At 42.5% G+C, this 22,634-nt stretch overlaps 1 protein-coding gene across 1 annotated transcript in view; it reads right to left on the reverse strand.

Moving 5' to 3' along the window:
- Positions 1-21,675, reverse strand: part of LOC149210937 (uncharacterized) — a 48,772-nt gene extending 27,097 nt beyond the window's left edge. Inside the window, exons 1-3 of the mRNA XM_089399145.1 lie at positions 20,734-21,675; positions 20,325-20,613; positions 17,731-19,253 (exon numbers count right to left, since the gene is read on the reverse strand). Of these exons, the coding sequence (XP_089255271.1) occupies positions 17,731-19,253; positions 20,325-20,613; positions 20,734-21,675 (2,754 nt within the window). The remainder of the gene's footprint in view (positions 1-17,730; positions 19,254-20,324; positions 20,614-20,733) is intronic.
- Between the last annotated feature and the right edge of the window lie 959 nt (positions 21,676-22,634).

A 22,634-nucleotide genomic window follows, 5' to 3' on the forward strand; every position in this document is an offset into this window, starting at 1 on the left:
GTCGATTTTCGTGGCGATCCGGACATGATTCTTCCACCAGGAGAACAGTGGGATGACACAGGTACTTTATTTTTCACAAATGTTTTTAAAATTATCTATTTTTTTGTTTTTATATCGTCTCAAAACTGACAGTGACAATTTTCAAAATGCAGATGCAGGCCCACGGCGTCCAGCCAATCTCCGGCCTTTTGAGAGGAGACAACCAGTTGCACCGGCACCGGTCCCACAGAACGAGGCTACAGAGACCTTAGTTGAGTTGGAGCAAGACCTAGAGCGTCTGACGGCAGATATACCAGAGACTACTATAGATGATATTCCTATCAGGCTTCAGCGCTATGTAGTCGGAGTTCCAGGACCTTTTAGGAGGTTCTTATGTAGGGTAGCCCGTGCAGTGGTGTCGTATAGAGATCATCACCAGTGATTGGATGATCGTTTTTTGTAGACACATGTGACATTTTGGTTTTTTGTACTTATCATTTTTGCCGATCATAAGGTGTTTTGCAACCTATGATCGAAGACGATGTATTTTTGACACACTCCTATATATATATATATATCATTATTACCCGCTTATCTTGTTGAACATGTGTGATTAAATGTTTTTAAATTTACATGTATGATTATCGCAAATGTCTGTCTAACATTCGAGAAGCAATTGCATCTACTAATGTATTAAAAGACCTTGGAATATGTTGATATTCAATGTAATCAAACTCACGTTCCAAGAGACGCACTCTCAAAAACAACCTTAATAACACTGGATTTCTAATGGCATAAACTCTATTAAGCTGTAATACAACGAGTTCAGAATCTAACCTCACTATCAAACTCCGAATCCCAAATGAAATAGATTCAAACAATAACTCAATCACTGCACTGTATTCTGCAATATTGTTTGTTGTTTGACCGAGGCTCACCCCATGCATAGAAACTAACTCGTCAGAGGGCGAATAAATAACCCAAGCTGCGGAAGAGATATTTCGTGTATTACGACAAGCACCATCAGCAAATCCAATGTACGTTTGGAGAGGCATCGACATCTGCAAACATCAAGGGTAAAACCAAGATAAGCAGAATAACGACGAAAAACACACTTTCTAAGCTAAGCACACTGTCTAAACTAACAAACACACTAGCTAGAAAGAAAAATTAACCTAACTAACCTAACTAAAATCTCCACACCCATCATTTAAGCATAATACCTCTTTAGGTAAAGTCCATTTCTGGGTTTACCCAAAGAGTCCCCGTCAAAGTCAACCAGCTCATAGGCCCCTTTCGTTAGCTTTCGCTTAACAATGTAGGGCCCATGCCACATAGGAACGAATTTTCCAGCACCTAATTTATCGTTAGCTTGATCATACAATAGCACTAGGTCTCCTTCCGAAAAATTTCGAGGGGTTACATTTCGATCATACTGAGCTTTCATTCGTTTTGCATGAGTCTCGATTGCTAATGCATCATCGCGTCGAGTCTCATCTAATTGAGCTAAGTATAATAAACACTTCTCCTCTTCGGAAGTAGCTGGAAGTAATTCGATAGCCATTTGAAGTGATGGGATTTTGCATTCAATGGGCAACACAGCTTCCAAACCATAAACTAGTTGGAAAGGAGTGAACCCTGTTGATGTTTTTACTGAAGTTCGGTATGCCCAAAGCGCGGAAAATAACATGTTGTGCCAATTCGACCGATGAATACCAATGATTCGTCGGATCATGATAACTAAAACTTTGTTGATGGACTCAACTAGACCGTTGGCTTGTGGATAATAAGGAGTTGAACTATCGTGACGCAAACCAAGCTGGCCTGTAAGTTATGTCATCATAATGTTTCGAAAATGGCGCCCATGGTCAGTGATTATCGCTTGTGGGACACCAAACCTAGCAATAATGTGATTGAATACGAAAATTGCAGCTGTCTTGTCGTCTGCCTCGAATGTAGGCATCGCCTCGGCCCACTTAGTAAAATAATCAACCGCAAGGATGATATACGCATGCCCCCCGGCCGAGTGAGGGTTACATGTAATAAAGTCGATACCCCATTTGGCAAAAGGGCCAACAACAATTATAGGGTGGAGAGGAGCTGGTGGTGAGTGCATTTTGCGATCAAACACTTGACAGTTGTGGCATTTTCGGACCGCAATGATACAATCTTTAAACATGGACGGCCAGAAGTAGCCAGCGCGCAACACCTTCTGAGCTGTGGCATACCCAGACATATGACCGCCACACGCCCCAGAGTGACAGTCATTCAAAACCCTTTCTGCCTCTTCGTGAGTTAAGCAACGTCGGAAAACCAAGTCTGCCCCACGGCGATAAAGAGTATCTCCAATAATTTTATACTGTTGGGACTGGATTCGAATTTTCCGACGTTCCGACTTTGAAGCTTCGGGCCGAAAGGATTGGGTTTGGAGATAGATGATTATATCCCCATACCACGGATCGAAAGTGCTGATGAGAAACAAAGATTCGTCCGCAATGGGTTCCTCTGCCACAGTTTCCGTGTCAGCACGCGGGAAATCACACATCAACTCTGCAAAGACTAAAGATTTCTTAGACTTAGATTTTTCAAATTCCAAGTCGAACTCTTGCAGGATAACGATCCATTTAGAGTACTTGCCCCCTAGCAATTGTTTAGTCAAAATGTAGATCATAGGGTTGCAATCCGAAATGACTGTAGTTTTACGGAGAAGAATGTAATGACGAAAACGTTGGACAGCTTGAACGGCTGCCAGGGACAATTTATCCACATGCGAATATTTTAGCTCAGTGGGATTTAACGTCCTACTAAGATAATATATCACATGTTCCGTTGCGAATTCGTCTTCCTGAACTAACACCATTCCAATAGTGGAATGAGAGGCGGCGAGGTACAAAAAGTAATCTTGGTTGTAGTTGGGAGGATGCAACAACGGTGCATGGGTCAACGCGTGTTTAAGTGCATCAAAAGATTGCTGAGCTATCTCATCCCAAGAGAATTGAGCGTTCTGTTTCAACAACCGTGTAAAACCTTTTGTAACCTCGGCGTAGTTAGGAATGAATCGGCATAAAAAGTTTGCTTTCCCCTGCAAACTTTGGAGTTGGCGAAGACTCGAAGGAGGAGGCAATTTGATGATAGCTTCAACCTTCGAGGGATCGACGCGAATGCCGGCTTTTGAAACTACAAATCCCAGCAATCGTCCCACTTCTATACAGAAGACACATTTGTGTGGGTTCAAACGTATACGATAATGCCTACACCTCATGAAGATTGCTCGTAAATGGACAAGGTGATCAGCTCGATGTAATGAATGAGCAGGCAAATCATCGAGATACGGTTGCACAATGTGTTTGATGTCATGAAACGCATAAGACATCGCCCTTTGAAAAGTGGCTCCGGCATCCTTAAGCCCAAAAGGTAGTTTGCAATAAGCAAATGTCCCCCATGGACAAATGAAAGCCGTCTTTGGTTGATCGGCAGGTAGAATATTGATTTGATTGTAACCGGAAAAACCGTCCATAAAGGAAAATATTTCACTGCCGACACAATCATCAATTATTTGATTGATATAGGGTGTTGGATAGTTGTCCTTAGGACAAGCACGATTGATATCCCTATAGTCGATGCATATTCTTATTGTTCCCTGTTTTTTGTTAACTGGAACAATATTCGATACCCAATCCATTAACGGGATCGGATAAATGAAACCTGCTTTCAACAGCTTCTCAACTTCTGCTTTAATTGCAGCCGCTTTTCATGGGTGAATCTGACGCAAACGTTGCTGGACGGGTTTAGCGTCCGGGTAAGTCTTAATCTCATGGACAACAATTGCAGGATCAATTCCTGGCATTTCTTCATAGGACCAGGCAAACACGTCGCGGAATTCTTGAAATAGGGCCTTGTATGTCTGAATTTCATCATCTGAACACGAGGCACCGATATGAATGTTTTCAATGATTCCGGGCTTGACTGAAATGTCAATGGGAACAGTGCGAGAGATGTTTCCCAAATTTAGCTCTGAATCAGGATGTTTCATTGGACTCTGAGCTTCCTTGACATATTCAGCTGTAAAAACTGATGAGAAATCATTTTCAAAGCGATCATCCTCAGGTAAAAACGAAGATCTATGATGGAGATCTTCCCATGGTAAATCGTCTACACACAGGACTTCACAAAGTTGTTCGTCAAATGACACAACTTCGGGAAACGCTATTAACTCCGAGGTTGAGGTGAAAAGTGGTTCCTCACGGACCACATTCATTTGGTCGATTTTGGTTGAACGCAGGTCGGTAAAAGACTGCACGGCTTCATAAGCAATTTCATATGGACTCAAAGGCATAGCATCACCAAATGAGTCTATTTCAGATTCGGAAGGAACAATCCAAGGATCGTCATAAATAATGGTATCTGATGTAATCATATGAATGGATGCAAACAAAGACACGGCGTTGATTGGAGGAAAAGGAAAATTTCCCAGTAAACCGACATCTTTAACTAATCCTACGCCAACATCCTTGTAAGGGATAGTCGTTTTACCGACATGCTGGATACTTTCTGAAGAGGCTGGGTCGGATGAAAAATAAGCCAGCTGGTCTATGGTCACGATCTCGCCATTATGTGGAAATTTTATTACTCTGAAGAACGATGAGACGACCGTTGTCATAGCGTAAGACCAACTTCGACCCAAGAGAAGGTTGTAGTCTAGAGGGGCATCAACCACCTCCACATCCAGACTAACGGTTTTTCCTTCAACCCCTATAGGAAAATCCTGTAGAATTCCAAACAGATGGAACCCACGGCCATCAAAGGCCTTAAGAATTGTCGTGGATTGATTTAGTGAAGGAGAACCAAGCGATCTCCAACACTATATCGACATAATACACGTGGAATCTCCCTCATCAATTACAGTTAGATGAATAGGCCTGTTTTTGACTATCACTAGGATCTGGAAAGCCATCTGATGAGGTAAATGCGGTGTACTATTTTCTAGATCAAAGATTATTAGGTTCGGGTCCTGAACATCAACAGCTCCTATAGCTGACAAAAGTAATTTTCGTTGTGCTGGGCATGATTGCAGCACTTCTAAAGCCGACATTGCTGAGGGTGAAACAACTAAATCCTCAACAATGTTGTAATTTTGGGCCGCTCTCGCATGTGGATTGAAAGCAGACCTTCGAAGCACACCCTTGGTGGGCGGTTTAATTACCAAGTCAGGGTTAGGTTTCTCGATCTGTAGTGGATCGGAACCGGGAGCTGAGGTTGATGGATTTGACTGAGAAGATTCTGCTTCTTTCGATCCATCAACAGGACTTTTACTACCATAATCGTGTGACCGAGTCGCAATCATTACATGAGACATCATCAATATGGGTTCTTCAGCGGCACTCGAGGAAGAACCTATCATTTTGCTATCTTTCGGAAATGGATCCTTCAAGACAGCAGGAATTTGGGAACCCTTGACGATTTTCGCAACCTCGGCCCGATGAGGGCAATCTCTTGTAAAATGATCTTCTTCACAAATAAGACAAGGATAACGGGGCTTGCGCTTTTCGTCATTGGTTTCCGACCTTTCTGTTTTCTCCTTCGGAGTTTTGTCTGCTTTATTCTTCTTCTTGCCTTTCTTCTTCCCACCGTTTTTTGATTTAGCTGTAGATGACTCTACAGCGTGAATATCAGCGGAAACTTTAGCAGAAGATTCTCCTGTCGGGGAGTCTGGTAAGGTGATAATGGGCGAAGAATTCTTTGAAGACTTCTTCTTGCTTTTAGTATTTACTGTACCAATCATGCCATTAGCAGCATGAGATCCCGAGGGAGCAACAACAATTTGATTTGACTTTGGAAGATCTGGGATCTTTTCGTGTAACGTACCCGACTGAGTATAAACTAAGTCAAGGTACTGCGTTTGAGCAATCACTTGCTCTTCAGTAACTACTCTGGCCTTAGCTACGTCTTCAGTAATCTTCGGTAATAATGATTTAAAAAACCATCCAGCTAAGATTTGGTCCGGGATAAAAACTTTCACTAATCGCCTTCGACGTCTCCATTCATGAATATGATCGGAAATATAAGTGGACGTCGACTGTTTTAATGAAGTTAATAACTCGGTGCCATTATCATATCTGACCGACAACTGAAAATGTGTTAAGAACGAGGTAGCTAACTGACTAAAATTATAAAAAGAGGCTCGTGGTAACTCAATGTACCACTTGGCCGCGAGACCAATGAGCGTACGCTGAAAAATACGTAAACGGATCGAATCATCCGAGATGGAATTTGAAGCACACCAGAGGTGGTAAGTCATCACGTGATTTGATGGATCCTCTCTAGACTTACCTTTGAACTTGGGTATGTCACTGGGCAACTTATTTGGCATTGGCGGCCAGAACGGAAGATAATTTATTGGATCGTTCGTTAGGTGCGTCAAGTCTGGTAAATCCAAAGTTGCGATAAACGGCAATTGCCGATTAGGATCCCTAAAACTCTGGGTCACAAGACCAGTCCCAGGAGGAGGATATCCAGGATAACTTGGAATAGGAATCGCATTCGAGATATTGTATCCTCCCGGAAAACCGGGATTAATCGGACCGTACTGGGGTTGTTGTGGTTGTTGATAAGTGTACCCGGGATACGGTTGATACTGGTAAATCGGTTGTTGGACAGCAGGCCCGTATTGGTACTGTCCCTGGTACGGTTGATAAACAAATTGTGGTTGAGTAGTGACAACCGTACTTAAACCTGGCTGCCCCACAGGCATCTGAACCGTAGTTTGAATCGTGGATCCAGACAAGGGTAAAGATGTCTGCGGAGTAGTGGCAGAGACAGTAGAAACCGGAGCTATTGATACTCCAGAAGTAAGTGTGGTGGAAGGAACAGATGTTGCGGTAGTTGCAGCAGTCGTTTGAGATGGAGTACTAGGTGCAATTGGCGACTGAGTAACTACCGAAGGTACAGAAGTTTGAACATTAGACTGGACTGGTTGCTGGGGTGGACCAGAAACTATAGGTTGTCCAGTTTGAGATGACAACTGTACGCTTGGCTGCAACACTTGTTGAACTTGCGATGGATCCCACACTATGTTCATTCCGGGGTATTGACCCATGACAGGTTGAGGATATTGAGATCCATAACCGGATTGAGGGTAGGATTGATAATTGAAAGGTACATTTCCCGTACCTTGAACATAAGATTGACCTTGGGGTGGTTGATAACCTTGACTCGAGTACTGACCTTGGGGTAGATACCCTTGAGGTAAGTACTGATACTGGGGTTGACCTTGAGGCATAAATTGATACTGAGGTTGACCCTGGGGTACATATTGAGGCTGGGGTTGACCTTGAGGAATGTACTGTACCATGGGTACATACTGTCCTTGAGGTTGCCCCCCAGACGCAAGTTGTGTACCTTGAGGTTGCCCCCCAGGCGTTAATTGAGGTTGCCCCCCAGGCGGCAACTGGCCACCTTGAGGTTGAGAACCGGGAATGGAACCTGACATCATATAAATGTCTCCTACGCCCAACGGTTTATTACCATTGTTTCCAGTTAATGACCCATGTCCAATGGGTTGAGGAGATGCTCCTGCAAAAGTACCAGAAAGTGACTGATACCCAGCAGGAACAGAAGGACCACCATACAAGAAAGATTCAGGAGATTGAGTAAACACGGACGACTGACTAGACATATTTACAGGAGTATAAATACCTCCGGGTGGATAAGGAGTACGAGGTGGAGAGAAACTTATCCCTAAGTTGTCAAAATAATTAGTTAACGAAAGATACGAAGTAGTACTTCTAGGTGGACTGTAAAAAATAGATTCACGCTCCCTTAGATCAATGGTAGGTTGATCTTCAGGGACAGGGACGCCTACTTCTTCTTCTGGAGCAAGTTCTTCAATAGCTATCAAACCAGAAGGAAAATTTTCGGTGATGACTCTTTCTACCCTAGGTGAATCAAGAACACTAGAAGTTGGAGTAACAGGTTCAGATATTTCAGGTTCTTCGCCTATATCACTAGTAGATAAAAAACTACCAGCAAGCTCGGAAACTGCAACAGCTTCAGGGTTATAACCTGTTTCTAGACTTTGGTAATCTGGATGGACTACCAACGAAGACTCTCCTTCTTCAGGTGAACCTACTTTACTACCACTAGGAGGAGTTACAAGGACTTTCAAACCTTCTTAATGACCCGGGACGTCTTCAGGAGGCTCACCCCGAAGTCTACGGGACTTCCTCAAGAAATCGGCCACGGTAACAATCTCAAGAGACTGGCCCCGAAGTCTACGGGACTGTCTCGGTAATTCCGCCACAGTTAAAAACTTTTAACTACTGCACACGCAAAAAAAGTAAAATCTCAAAGCAAACCGCCTAAAGTCTCTAAAGAACCAAACAAATTCGAATCACACGCCTAAAGAATCTAGGGCGTCAAACCATACACAAACAACAACCTTCTGGACCGAAAACACTAGTTGGTGATGAAGCCCAACATCGCCGAATTCAGTACAGAAGTGGTGGGTGGAACAGTTACCCCGGCAACCTGCTTAATGAATAGACCGGCACAAGTTCCTCCACTTTAACCGTCTCGAGTGAAGTGAACCCCCCGGAAAATCCAGGTGAGTCTAGCCAACGTCTGCTCCAGGTACAGTGGGATCTTCCCTCCACCGTCACCTCGGGTAGAATCCTAAAGATAATGGTCACTAAGGTTACCAACATCAACAAATATACCTGGGGGAACAGTCTACGACCCGATAGCACGCAAGGGCAGAGTAACAAGCTCAATCCCCTTGCCAGCTCCTTGACAATAATCCAAGGTTTACCGACAAGTGACCCCAGGCTCCTCGACAATAATCCAAGGTTTACCGTTTGTAATACGTGCATATCTGGCGTCTTTCCTAATGAAGGAGGATTGATCCCCTCACTGGTTCGGACACGGTCTCGTGCTTCTCCTTTAAGAGGAGCTTTCCCAGAGTACAAATGAAACAGTTGGATTTATCCTACCACAAGATAAGCTACTTGTTTGGTTTTGCTGTCTTGGAGAGTTAATTACTCTCCTACTCCAAGACACTAGCCTGATCTATATTAGTGTTTCAGAGCCCTAGAAAATAAAAAGTTACTAAGTTGATTTTACTTTAAGCGTTAATTTTTATGGCTTTTCTTTAAGACAAAAGGTAGCGGAGATGAAACTGATGGTGTGTAGACTCGACTCAAACCACTAAAAAGATGCACTTAGGATGGTTTATAGCAATTTTCTTTTTCAATGAATTCCCTAGCTAAGAGAGTTGGAGAATGCAAAATTGATATAAAGACAACTTTCTTGGCAATGAAAATCAAAGAAACAATCTCTTTATCTTTTTCAAGGCATACAACACATGACCACTAATTATTTCGCGAAAATTCCTTTTCCTTTCAAAGACTCAAATGCTACCTAAGCAAACTTTTCTTTCAAAAGAGATTTCTTGGATTGTTTCCTACTTAACAAAGCATTTAAAAATAAAAAATCAATCCTTTAAAAAATCTATAACAATCAAATCAAAGCTACTTTAAAGCAAATCAAAAAGAAATTCACCTAATAAGCAAATCTAATGAGGCCAAAACCTACAAAGTATGATCCCAGGATGTTTTACTCAGTCATGATTTAACTAAGGACTAGTCAATGCAGAATAAAAAACTAGCCAAAAACAAACATCAAAATCTTTTGTTCTTTTTCGTAAAATGAAATTCACAGTTCAATCAACAAACTTTTTCGAGATTCGGCAAAGAGACAAAACAAAGGTAGATGTCTCACAAGGGTGGATTCTATGAAAGGTCCGACTCCTAAGAAGACTGCAAAGACCAGGGAGATCCAAGGTTTTACGACTTCTAAAGCCAAAGTCACTACAGGACCAATGCAAAAATCAAACCCTAAGGCTAGAACCTCTACGAATTCCACTAAAACTCTTGACACTGATGAAACAAGTTCAGATGAAGATCTCTGGTAGGTAACCAGTGGATCTGGGTGGTAAAAACAACTTATAAACAAAATCTAAGAGGCAAAAAGGAGAAAATTGAAATTTTCTCAATTTTGACAGGGTACGCAGGCAACCTGTTTACACAGGTGCGTGTACGCTCTGTGCACAACGCTGCAGTGCGTACAGGTACGCATGGTGCTTAACGCAGAGGCTGCGTACTTCTAGCAAAACCAAGAAAAACTAAAATCTAATTTAACCATAAGCTAAGCCACCCAAACACACAGTCAGACAACCAAAAACCAGAAAGAAAATGACTTATCTCAAATCAAAGTTTCAGACAAAGGAAAAATCATTCACATCAATGGATTCCCTAGTGGAGTCGCCATTTTGTCATGTGGAAAGAGTCAATTTTGCGAACAAAACCGACCTCCCTAGAAGCTAAGGCTTTCTAGTGACAAACAAGACAAGTAAACACTACCTTTCTCTAAATATGCATTTAGAATACAAGTAATCAGGTGTTTATAACATACCTTTAGTCCAACGCTTTGTAGTAGTCCAGCCTCGTCGATCCGGATGAGCTCCTCCTTCTCTTCGAAACCTGCAGTCACTAACAAGCCAAAAGATTACATAGCACCTGAATAACTTATAAAATAACACATATTCATCATACAGACCAAGGAGTATATGAAACAAATCATGTATAACAACTTGTTGAGAAAAATGAGTTTATTTGCATTAAGTGGAAACAAAAGAAACCATTACAACCTGAGCCTTGGTGTTGTGCAGGTCCCTCCCAGGGTCAAGCAAGAGTTTTCCTTTACTTTGATCAGCTCACCCACTTCCAAATGAAGCTAAGAAAGGATGGGAATCTCTCCTCTCAAGCTCTATAAGGGAGTCCTAATCTCAGCAGCATCTACCCTTAGGAATGTTCAGCTTTCAACCTCTCCTCCCTCTGGCCCAATGCGTGTATTTATAGTGCTTTGGAGGAAGTTAATCAGGTCCACCATGAATGGGATAAGCCCCTCTTTCAATGGGATAGCTCCCCTCTTCATAGGATAAGTTCCTCTTACATAGGGATGCATGAACCATCTGGAGGCGCCCAATCCACGTCAAACCATCTTCTAGAATGCTCTAGAAATGACCACAAGTAACTGTTTTGAAGTGAAACTTGCGCCTTTTGACCTTTACAGGAGTACGCACCCAGACCTTTACATACAGAGCGTACAAGTACGCAGGTTTTATGAACTGGAGGTGCGTACACGCAGGTAAGGCTAAGAGAAACTACGTAACCAGAGTTAATTGACTTTTAAAGGACTTTCTCTCTTTCTTGGAGTTTGACATGAGGAGCAGAGGTATGAGACTTGCCAAGGAGGATAGTATGATAGTTGATAGAGCCATACTAACTGTAGATAGTCATGGTGACAAATTTTAGTGTAACACATTTCCTTAATTGCAGCTCCCTTACATGCTTTAACAAGATTGAACAAGGTGTTTCAGTGGGGGGGGGAACAGCAGAAAGCTTTTGACACCTTGAAAGAAAGATTAGTACAGCCCCAGTACTAGCACTGCTCGATCTTCAAAGACCATTTGAGATTGAAACAGATGCCAATGACTATGCCATGGGAGCAGTGTTGATGCAGCACGGTAAACCCATATGTTATCATTTTGAGACATTTAATTCTACAGTAGTTAACTATCCAACATATGATAAAGAATTGAATACATTAGTACAGAGTGTGAAAAAGTGGAAACATTATTTATTGGGTAAAGAGACAGTTATACACACTGATCATCAACCACTTCAATATTTACACTCCCAAACTAAGTTGCAGCAATCAAGACACTATAGGTGGATGGGTTTTCTACAACAGTTTCATCTTGTCATCAGATATAAAAAGGGAATACACAATAAAGTTGCAGACATGTTGTCCAGACCAATCATAAATGCATCTACTATACTTAAGCATAATTCAGTATTGCATGAAAGCTACATTGAATAATATGCTCAAGATATAGATTTTAAAGATGTGTATGCAACTTTAAGTCAAGGAAAACAAGTAGGAGAATTGGATTATCGTGTTAAAGACTAGCTCTTGTATCATTTTGGGAAGTTGTGCATTCCACAAACTGAAAGAGTAAAGATAATTCGAGAAGCACACACTTCTCTAATATTAGGTCACTTTGGTGTAAGTAAAACAGTTGCACAACTACAAAGATTGTGTTATTGGCCAAAAATGAATGAGATAGTTGCTAGATATGTAAGAGGGTGTACCATGCGTGCAAAAAGAAAACCCATTAATAGAAAACTAGGCTTGTACACTCCACTACCAGTTCCAACTCATCCTTGGGAAAGTGTTTCCATGGACTTTGTTGGAGGACTGCCTAAATCTAGGAAAGGTCACGACTATTTATATGTTGTTGTGGATAGGTTCAGCAAAATGTGTATTTTAATACCTTGTAACAAACAGATTACAGCTGAAAAAACTGCAAAGTTGTTCTTTAAGCATGTATGGGTTCATTTTGGATTACCCACTTCCATAATATCTGATCGAGATACCCAATTTGTTGGGAAATTTTGGTCGAGCTTGTGGGAATTGATGGACACCAGACTGAAAAAGAGCACAACTTTTCATCCACAAATAGATGGCCAAACAAAAGTGGTCAACAGGATAGTGATCTAGTTGCTCAGAGGCTATTGCAGTCAACGTCCCAAGCTTTGGGATGTACATTTATATTATGTTCAGCATGCTTACAACCGAGCTAAACATTCTTCTACATAGAGATCTCCTTTTGAGACCTGTTTGGGTTTCACACCAAGGTCTCCCTTGGATTTTGTCTTTGGTAAAGACATAGCAGTTGATGGACACAGTGATGTGGACAAGGCAACCAAGTTCATTTAACAAATCCAAGAGATTCACCAGGCAATACAGGAACAACTAGAAAAGGGCCAAGCCAGGTACAAGGCAAGGCATGACAAGCATCGGATGGAGCATGGTTTCCAAGTTGGTGATCAAGTCTGGCTGTATATCAGCAAAGACAGAATGCAAGGTGAAAGTAAGAAGTTGAAGCCAATAAGGTATGAACCTTTCAAGTACTTGAGAAAATTGTTGAGAATGCTTTTCGTCTTGATCTACCAGCTTACATGCACATCCATTGAGTTGTTAATGCAGACAACTTGAGACTATTTGAACCTTCATTAATTGAAGATCCCGAAGAGCAGAGTCAATTGCCTCCTATTGATGATCTGTTACTTGAATATCTTAATGAGTTGCACGAAGATACAGTTCTAGCAAGGATAATTTTAGGGGCGAATGTTCGCCCTTTGGCGAAATTAAGGGGTTTTAAATTTTTAGTGGGCGAATATTTTGTATCATAGTACATTTTTACAAATCACCTCAAATAGCCCACCTTATTTTAAGGGAGAGGGTAAAAAAGGTAAATTTAGCCCTTTAAATTAGGACTTACAACCTTCCATTCGCCCATTTTCAAGAATAGGTTTTATTTAAGTGAATCCTATGGGCCAAATACCATATTTATAAAAGAGGTATGGTAAATTAATAAAAATATAAATAAATGAGAAGTATGGTAAATAAACAAAACATTTTTTATATTTACTCCATAAGTCACCTTATATACATGTAACGGTGTAAACAAATAAAAATATAAGTAAAGTGGAGGTATGGTAAATAAATAAAACGTCTTTTTATACTTACTCAAATGGTATGGTAAATAAATAAAAATATAAATAAACTAGACGTATCATAAATAAATAAAACCTCTTTTTATATTTAGTCCATAACCCTCATTGTATTTATGAAGGCTCAAGAAAGAGGTTTTATTTAAGTGAATCCTATGGGCCAAATACCATATTTGTAAAAGAGGTATGGTAAATTAATAAAAATATAAATAAACGAGAGGTATGGTAAACACATAAAACATTTTTTTATATTTACTCCATAAGTCACCTTATATTTACGAACACTCAAAAAATGGGTTATATTTAGGTGAAACCTATGGCCAAAATACTATGGGACAAGTACCATGGGCTAGATTGTTATTAATACCATGCAAAAAACCATTATTAACACTAATATTAGAATTAATAAAAATAAAAATGGCACATGGTATTGACCCATGGTATTCACCTGGAATGTAGCCTATTTAAATGGGGGAATTAAACCAGCATGTAGCCTATGCTATACAAAGTTTTATTATTTAGTGAAACACTCGCCAAGATCTTACAAGATTTTATAATTGAGTAAAATATTTGCCATGCCTAGTGAGAGATTCGCCAAAAAATTATATATACCTATTATATTATTGATAAAATCGCCTTCCATTTTTCCTATATACCATGGAGATTCGCCTATTTATTATATTTATAAATTTAGGGGGGGTTCTTAAAATTTTCCCTGAGTTCTAGACAGGAAGGTGAGAACTACACGCAAAGGGAATGTTGAGTACGTCTGGATTGGACTAAAAGGTTCAAAGCCAAGCAATGCAAAATGGATATAAACTGAGCAAGTGAGGAATCTATACCCTCACTTGATTGATGCTTAAAAGAAATCCAAATTTTGGTGGTCCAAAAGATTTTTCAGTGCGAAGGTCATGATCCGAATTAGATCCTAAACACTCTCTAAGTTTTCATGACTATTTCAAATTATGTCAAAAGATTGAAGTCTTAGAAAAATCAAGCTATCAAAAGGAATCCTCATGACAATTACAGTTGTAGCGAGAGCGAAGCAACGAGGACCCTCGGTCGAGCGCGCAGACCATTGGCCCATGGTAACGCGCCCTGGCACAAATTGGCAAAACCGAAGGCCAGTTCGAGAAACAGAGGTAGATTTTGATAAGTGATTAGTGCTAATCGCGTATCGCAGGGCATCCCCCTTAGTGAAGGAAAGCCCCAAAGCACCCAGACCGAAAATCACTATAAAATGCGGAAAAGTAATGTATTCGGTTCTGTAGCGTGGGATTCCACAAACCAGCAGGATATCAGAAGGCTTCGAGGCGGTAAGCAGTTTTGACTGAGTCCCGCCTGACGCCACACATCGAGTGACACGTGTCTGGCAGATGAGAGAGGAAACTGCCCGCATCAGATGGGTAAACGTCATGCAACTTTCCTGCCCGATATAAAAGGCGACCATAGGATCTGGGGGGCCCAGATCAATTGCAGAGGCTTATCCTCATAAATGACTGGATTTGACAAGTCATAAGGCGATATTACATGGGATTTGAAGTCCAACATGGATGATGAGTTGGCAAAGGATTTGTGTTTCACAGGTAATCTTGAAGCAAATAGAAATAACGACCATTCAAATACGATTCAAGGAATTTGACACACTCAGTTCATTAGGAAATAGGTGGCCACCTCCCTGCAAGGCGTTACCCAGTGATGTTGATGCAGAGCAGAGGAATTCAAATGGATAGAGGAAGGAAACTAGAAAGTCAGGAAGCGAAAACGAACAGCCAAAGAACAGATTGGCTTTAAAAGCAATGAACTGACAGAAGCAGAGAGGAGTTAGTTAGACGCCGAAAGCTACGAGCAGAAAACAGAGTGTAGAAGCCAAGCTAACCTAAAGGTAGCATCAAGGCAGACAGAGCCAGAGAGATTCAGAGAGTCTGTGTGCTCCAGAGAAGGCTTGAGAGGTTCAAGCGAACTCCTCGGCATAGGCCTGTCATGCTACTGTGACCATTAGTGATGGCCCAGCCCTGGTGACGTGGTCACAGCCACGTGACTCACCTCAGTCCCACGTGGTCACACTTGGGCGCGGACAAATATCTGCCCCCAATACCGAGGCGCATTTACAAACCTATCTGCCGGTTAAAAGGTTTGGTCACCGGTTCTCTCCGTCGAAAAGGCTTCCCGCCTTTGTTAAACCCTTAAGGGTTATTCTCGGCCCATTTACACTCTATCTCCCTGATGTTACCAGCTCCGCGTTGTTATGGCTCTGCTCTCTGTGTGCTAACACACCATAACCCTCACTCTGTCACTGTTTGTGGCCTCTCGGCTCAGCTACACCCTGTCTCCCTACTGTTACCTGCTCTGCGTTGTTGTGGCACTGCTCTCGGCGCACTAACCCACCATATCCCTCACTCTGTCACTGATTGTGGCCTTGTTCGAGATGCGAGTCCTTCACTGTAACTGCTGTCTTCAATGGTCTGGTTCGGAAGCCCGTGGTAAGGGTTTATATTTTCATGAATTTGGCGAAGTAATCCTTTTAGTTTCCGATTTCTGAGCTCCGGTTCCGTGCAGGTGTTCACAACCACAAGGCTATCTTTCCTCCGAACGCGTCCAGGCCTCGAGGTAAACTCTCGTGCTATGTTTTATCATCCTCTGTCACCTGTTGTCGATGCTTACAGGATTTTTGTGCCTTTCAGCTTGTGGTATCGGTTTATGGCTCGGCAGCCTCCGTCGACCCTTGGGTAAGTCCACTATTCTCTTACTCTCGCATCTCACTGTCTTTACTTATCTCCTTCTGACATTTATTCTGGTTATGGAAATGCCTTAACTCATACGGTGGTTCTGTGCAGGTTGGTTGGGAGCTCTACTCGCGAGGGTTTCAAATTCACAGTCTTCAACTTTCTCCAATCTCTGGTACCCTTGTGACCGGGTAGGGTCTACTCTTATTCCCGCGTTTCTTTAGGTTATGCAATATGGAATTGCCGTAGGTTTCTGTTGGTTAGGTTTTGTAGGGTAGCCGTGCCCCTTTGCTGGCATTTACATCCTCAGGTTTTCGTTCCTCTGTGTCAATGTATGACCTCCATGCAACAAGGTCTTAGACTTGTGCTATTACGGCGGTGCCGGTTTTGATATGTGACTCTGTTGTTATTTATTGAACTGTGGTTTACGAAAACTTATGAAATGTTGTATTAATGAAATCAATGGTTCTGGAACTATTACCTCTTTTAATAGTCGCTGTGTTTGATTTGCAAATGACCGTGTGACTCTTTGCATTTGCCTGCGGGTTCTGGCCGCAACTTGACTTGACACGATGTCTGTGTCTTTACTTTATCCTCGTATTGTTTGTATGCATGTGCTGTTTGGCCGCCTTACGCTTCTTTGCTGTGTGATAGTCCTGACAATGTAACTTATGGTTTCGGCTTGATGCCTGTAACGCTTCAATATTTCTAGTTACAGCATGTGAATTTCATTCTATCTTAATTCGTTTTCAAAATAACAAATGTTTGTAATACTCAGAGGTATAATACGGAAAAGTAATGAATAGTAGTTTATATTCAGAAAAGGAAACAATGCTTCAGTTATAGAGGGTGTCTCTCTATACTGCTTGAATACTGTCTTGCTATATCTTCTTTACTCGTTCTGAGGTGAACCCCCCAAAAAAGGTTTTTCTTCCTTTTTAGCTACACTGAATATAACTGTTTAGAAACTAAATTCTACAACTGCTACCTGTTTCTTTAAACAATAAATTAACTAAAACAGTTGCTGGTTACCTAAGCTAACAACCAGTAACTTAACTTGTTCTGTAATTAAATAAAAGAAAAAGAAATGAACAATGATTAACTAAAAACAACAACCAATTTTTCTTTTGGTGACCTGTCCAAACACCCTTGAAGTCGTGTCCTGTTTCTGCACGAACCAGTCATTGATTCTCTGTCTCCTCGGAGCTGGATGCTCCTGCATCAGGCTCCCGGGGTGGCAAAAAGTCATGGCTCCGTTCCATGAGCTCGTCAACAGAGTAGCCTGCTTTAGTTATCTGCGCTGCGTCGAGCCAAGAACTGTCCTCTATTGGACGGTTCCGCCACTTGACCAAATATCGCAGATACTCCTTCCTGCGTGTGCGTCTAGCTACCTGTGTGTCCAGTATTCCTTCGATCTCAAGGGGTGGTGCCTTTGGTAGTTGTCTTGTCCAAGAACCTTCCTCATAGCTGTCTTTCTGTGGTGCTGTAGTTGCTGTATCGTCTTCTGAATTGGCTACATAGGGAAACAGATCTGCCACGTTGAAAATGGGAGAAATTCCAATTTCGGGTGGCAACTGTATTTCGTAAGCGTTCGCAGAAAATTTGCAGATGATTTTGCAAGGGCCGATCTTCTTAAATTTTAGCTTGTTATACTCCCGCTTCGGAAACCTCTCCTTACGTAAATACGCAAGGACTTCATCCCCAACGTTAAACTGAACTTCCCGACGCTTTGTGTCAGCTCGCTGCTTGTATTTCAGACTGCTGTCCTGTAATTTCAGCTTGACCTGTTCGTGTAAATTGCTCATTGCTTGAGCGAACTCTTCCCCATCAGCACTCCGCTTCTCAAGTTTCCCCAAATCCCGTAACTCATGCACTCCTCGCGGATGCATACCGTACAAAATCTGGAACGGACTGTAATCGGTGCTGCGGTTAGGTGAATCGTTGTACGCGAACTCTGCTTGAGCAAGTACACGGTCCCACGTCCGGGAATTTCCTCCTGTCAAACTGCGAAGTAAGTTCCCTAGGCTTCTGTTTACGACTTCCGTCTGACCATCAGTCTGCGGATGATAAGCAGAGCTGAACTGCAATTGTGTATTTAACTTTTTCCACAGAGTTCTCCAAAAGTGACCTGTAAACTTTACATCCCGATCAGAGACGATGGATTTCGGGAGTCCATGTAACCGAACGACTTCACTAAAGAATAGGTGTGCAATGTAGGTAGCGTCGCTGGTTTTCCTGCAAGGTACAAAATGTGCCATTTTTGAGAATCGGTCAACTACAACCATGACTGAATCGAAGCCCCGCTGTGTCTTTGGTAGACCCAAAACGAAGTCCATGCTTACTGAATCCCATGGTCGACTCGGAATCGGTAATGGTGAGTATAGACCAGTGTTTTGACTATGACCCTTTGCTAGTTGACAAACTCTGCATCTGCTCACGTACCTCTGCACATCTCGCTGCAATTTCGGCCAAAAATAAAAGTGCTGTACTTGAGCAACCGTCTTGTCGATACCAAAGTGTCCAGCCAGTCCTCCACTGTGCTTCTCCTGTATTATATTTTCCCGCATGGAACAGTTGGGTATGCACAGTTGTCCTCCTTTAAACAGCAGCCCTTCCTGCAAGTTATAATCTAGCCACATGCTATCATTCCTTATCAAAGGGTTTTGACAGGCTTCATATGCCTCCCCAAATTCGGTATCAGTTTGATACAGCTCCTTCAAATGTTCAAAACCCAGAACTTGCATTGTACTTTCCTGCAAAAGCAAGGTTCTTCTGCTCAGTGCATCTGCCACCTTATTTGCTTGGCCACTAATGTGCTTCAATACGAATGTAAAATTTTGCAGATACTCCACCCAAGCTGCATGTTTGTGGTTTAGTTTATGCTGTTGCATAATATACTGCAAGGCAGAATTATCTGTAAACAAAACAAACTCATCTCCCAATAGATAATGCCGCCAATGCTTCAACGCTTGTATGATTGCATAAAATTCTTTGTCGTAGGTTGAGTACTTCTGCCTGCTCTCATTTAGCTTTTCACTGAAGAAAGCGACCGGTCTGTCCTCTTGACTGAGGACTGCTCCAATGGCTGTCCCACTGGCGTCACAACGAACTTGAAAAAGTTTGTTGAAATCTGGCAGTCTCAATATTGGTCTTTCAGTAATCTTCTTCTTCAAAGTTTGAAAACTACTTTCTGCCGCTTCAGTCCAGTGAAAAGGCTGATTTGCCTTCTTGATCGTGTCCAACATAGGTGCGCAAATCTCGCTGAAATTTCTGATAAATTTCCTATAAAAACTGGCTAGTCCATGGAAACTCCGGACTTCAAATAAACTCCTTGGTGACGGCCAGCTAACTATGGCTGCCACCTTTTCCGGATCCATTTTTAGCTCATTCTCTGCAATAACAAACCCCAAATACACTAGCTCTCGCTGAAAAAAAGTACACTTTTTCAGATTAATCAGCAACTTGTTTTGCTGCAGCTTCCTCAACACACTCTGTAAATGCCTGAAATGATCCTCTTTAGTCCTGCTAAAAATCAAAATATCATCCAGGTAAACTATCACGAATTTCCCATTAAATTCTTTCAATACCTCATTCATCAAACGCATGAATGTGCTGGGAGCGTTACTCAATCCGAATGGCATCACCAGCCACTCATATAAGCCTTCATTTGTCTTGAAAGCTGTCTTCCACTCATCGCCTTCTCGTATTCGAATCTGATGATACCCACTCTTCAGATCAATTTTTGAGAAATAGGCTGCCCCACTCAAACAATCCATCATATCGTCCATCCTCGGTAAGGGAAACCTGTACCTGACAGTAATTTTGTTTATGGCTCTGGAGTCTGTGCACATTCGCCATTCTCCTCCCTTCTTTGGAGCCAAAATAGTCGGTACTGCACAAGGGCTCATACTCTCTCGAATCAACCCTTTATCAAGTAACTCCTGGACTTGCTTCCTAATTTCCTCATGATCCTTGGGACTCATACAGTAAGCAGCCTTATTTGGTAAGCTTGCACCTGGTATAAAGTCGATACAATGACTAATACCCCTCCTTGGTGGTAATTCATTTGGAAGATCATCCACCACTATGTCCCCAAATTCTTGCAGTAACTGCTGAACTTCCTCTGGCAAATCTGACAGCTGTGTGTGTAACACTACTGCCTTTGGTCTCCTTATGATAGCAAAGTTGATTTCGCTGTCCTCAATCTGTTTCACGAACTCCTTTCCTCCCAACAGCAGTGCCTTCACTCCACTGGTTTCTGCTGTATTTTCCTCCTTGATGGGTACAAGCGTGTGCTTTATCCCATCTTTAACAAACTTGTAGCAATTCTTTTTCCCGTCATGAACTGCACCTCTATCGAACTGCCAAGGTCGTCCCAACAGTAAGTGACAGACATCCATTGCCATGACATCACAAAGGATCTTATCCTTGTACTTGCCAATTTGAAATTCTACTTCACATTGTTCGTCAACTAACAGCTGATGTCCTTTTTGCAGCCATGACACTTTGTAGGGTGTAGGATGCTTTAATTTCTTCAGTCCCAACTTTTCCACCATCTCCACCGCCACAAGATTGTCCGTACTTCCACCATCTATAATCAATTTGCAGCACTTGCCCCGCGACTTGCAGACAGTGCGGAACAAAGCTTTACGCTGATCCGGTTCTGCAACCTCCTTTGCTGGTTTCAACAGCACTTTGTTCAACACCAAAGCTTCACCTGTCTTTGGTGCATTTTCTGCTTCCTGAGGTGTTGCCTCAGCATCCTCAGTCTGAACAACATAATTCCCTCTTCCGCCTGCTGGTTCAGCTTCGGGACATTCATAAGACTTGTGCCCCCATTTGTGGCAGCGATAGCACTGGACAGCTCCTCTGCCCCGACCATTTCCTCGTCCTCGCTGGGGTGGTCGTCCTCCTCTCGTGCTATTGTCTTTTTCTGTTGCTCCAGCAGATTTAGAACTGCTGCTTTCTTCACTTGGGCCTGCACCTCGGCCTCTTCCAAATACTTTACCCTTTCCCCTGCCAGTTCCACCTCCTCTCCTGGCATTCTGCTTCCGGTTAATCTTTTCTTCCGCCTTCAGTGCAAACTGATAGGCTTCCTCCATTGTCCGGGGTGAAAGGATACCAATCTCATCTAAGATTTCCCCCCTTAAGCCATTCACAAATCTGGCTGTTTTCTCAGGGGTGTCCTCCACGTAACCTGCTCGCAAATTTAACTTATAGAATTCTTCTGTAAATTCTTTCACAGTCATTCCTCTCTGCTTCAAGTTCTGCACCTGCCTGTACAACATAATCTGATAATCCTGTGGTAAGAATTTCTCTTTCAGTTTGGCCTCCATTCTAGACCATTTCTTTATAGGTTGTTTGTTAAGCCTCCTCCGTTCCGCCTAAACACTGTCCCACCACAAGGATGCATGTCCTTTCAGCTTGGTGGCGGCGAACTTCACCTGCTTATCTTCGCTGGTTTCCTCAAATTCAAAATACTTGTTGACTTCACTTAACCAATCCAACAACACGTCTGCGGACAGACTTCCGTCATAAGTCGACAACTCATGTTTTGGCTTATGACTTGACAGCAAGACCGACTTCAACAATCTAAATTCTGGTGTCACCCCCTCTAATTCCTCCTCTGGTTCAACTTCTTCTTCATCACTGTCATCTGCTGGGTTTCTTCTTCCCCCAGCTTCCACCACTGCCAATATTTCACGCAAAACTCGAATCTCCTCTCGAAGTCCATCATCTACTACCCTCCGGACTACTCTTCCCCTTCCTCTTCCTCTTCCTCTTCCTCTTCCTCTTCCTTCACCTTCACCTTCTCCCTGTTCCATTGGTTCGAACTCAAGAAACTGGCTCTGATACCACTTATGATGGCCCAGCCATGGTGACGTGGTCACAGCCACGTGACTCACCTCAGTCCCACGTGGTCACACTTGGGCGCGGACAAATATCTGCCCCCAATACCGAGGCGCATTTACAAACCTATCTGCCAGTTAAAAGGTTTGGTCACCGGTTCTCTCCGTCGAAAAGGCTTCCCGCCTTTGTTAAACCCTTAAGGGTTATTCTCGGCCCATTTACACTCTATCTCCCTGCTGTTACCAGCTCCGCGTTGTTATGGCTCTGCTCTCTGTGTGCTAACACACCATAACCCTCACTCTGTCACTGTTTGTGGCCTCTCGGCTCAGCTACACCCTGTCTCCCTACTGTTACCTGCTCTGCGTTGTTGTGGCACTGCTCTCGGCGCACTAACCCACCATATCCCTCACTCTGTCACTGATTGTGGCCTTGTTCGAGATGCGAG

The sequence above is a fragment of the Pinus tabuliformis genome, chromosome 1_2 (assembly GCF_031772625.1).
Source record: "Pinus tabuliformis cultivar Carrire ecotype Pingquan chromosome 1_2, CPIR1, whole genome shotgun sequence".
Taxonomy (NCBI): Eukaryota; Viridiplantae; Streptophyta; class Pinopsida; order Pinales; family Pinaceae; genus Pinus; species Pinus tabuliformis.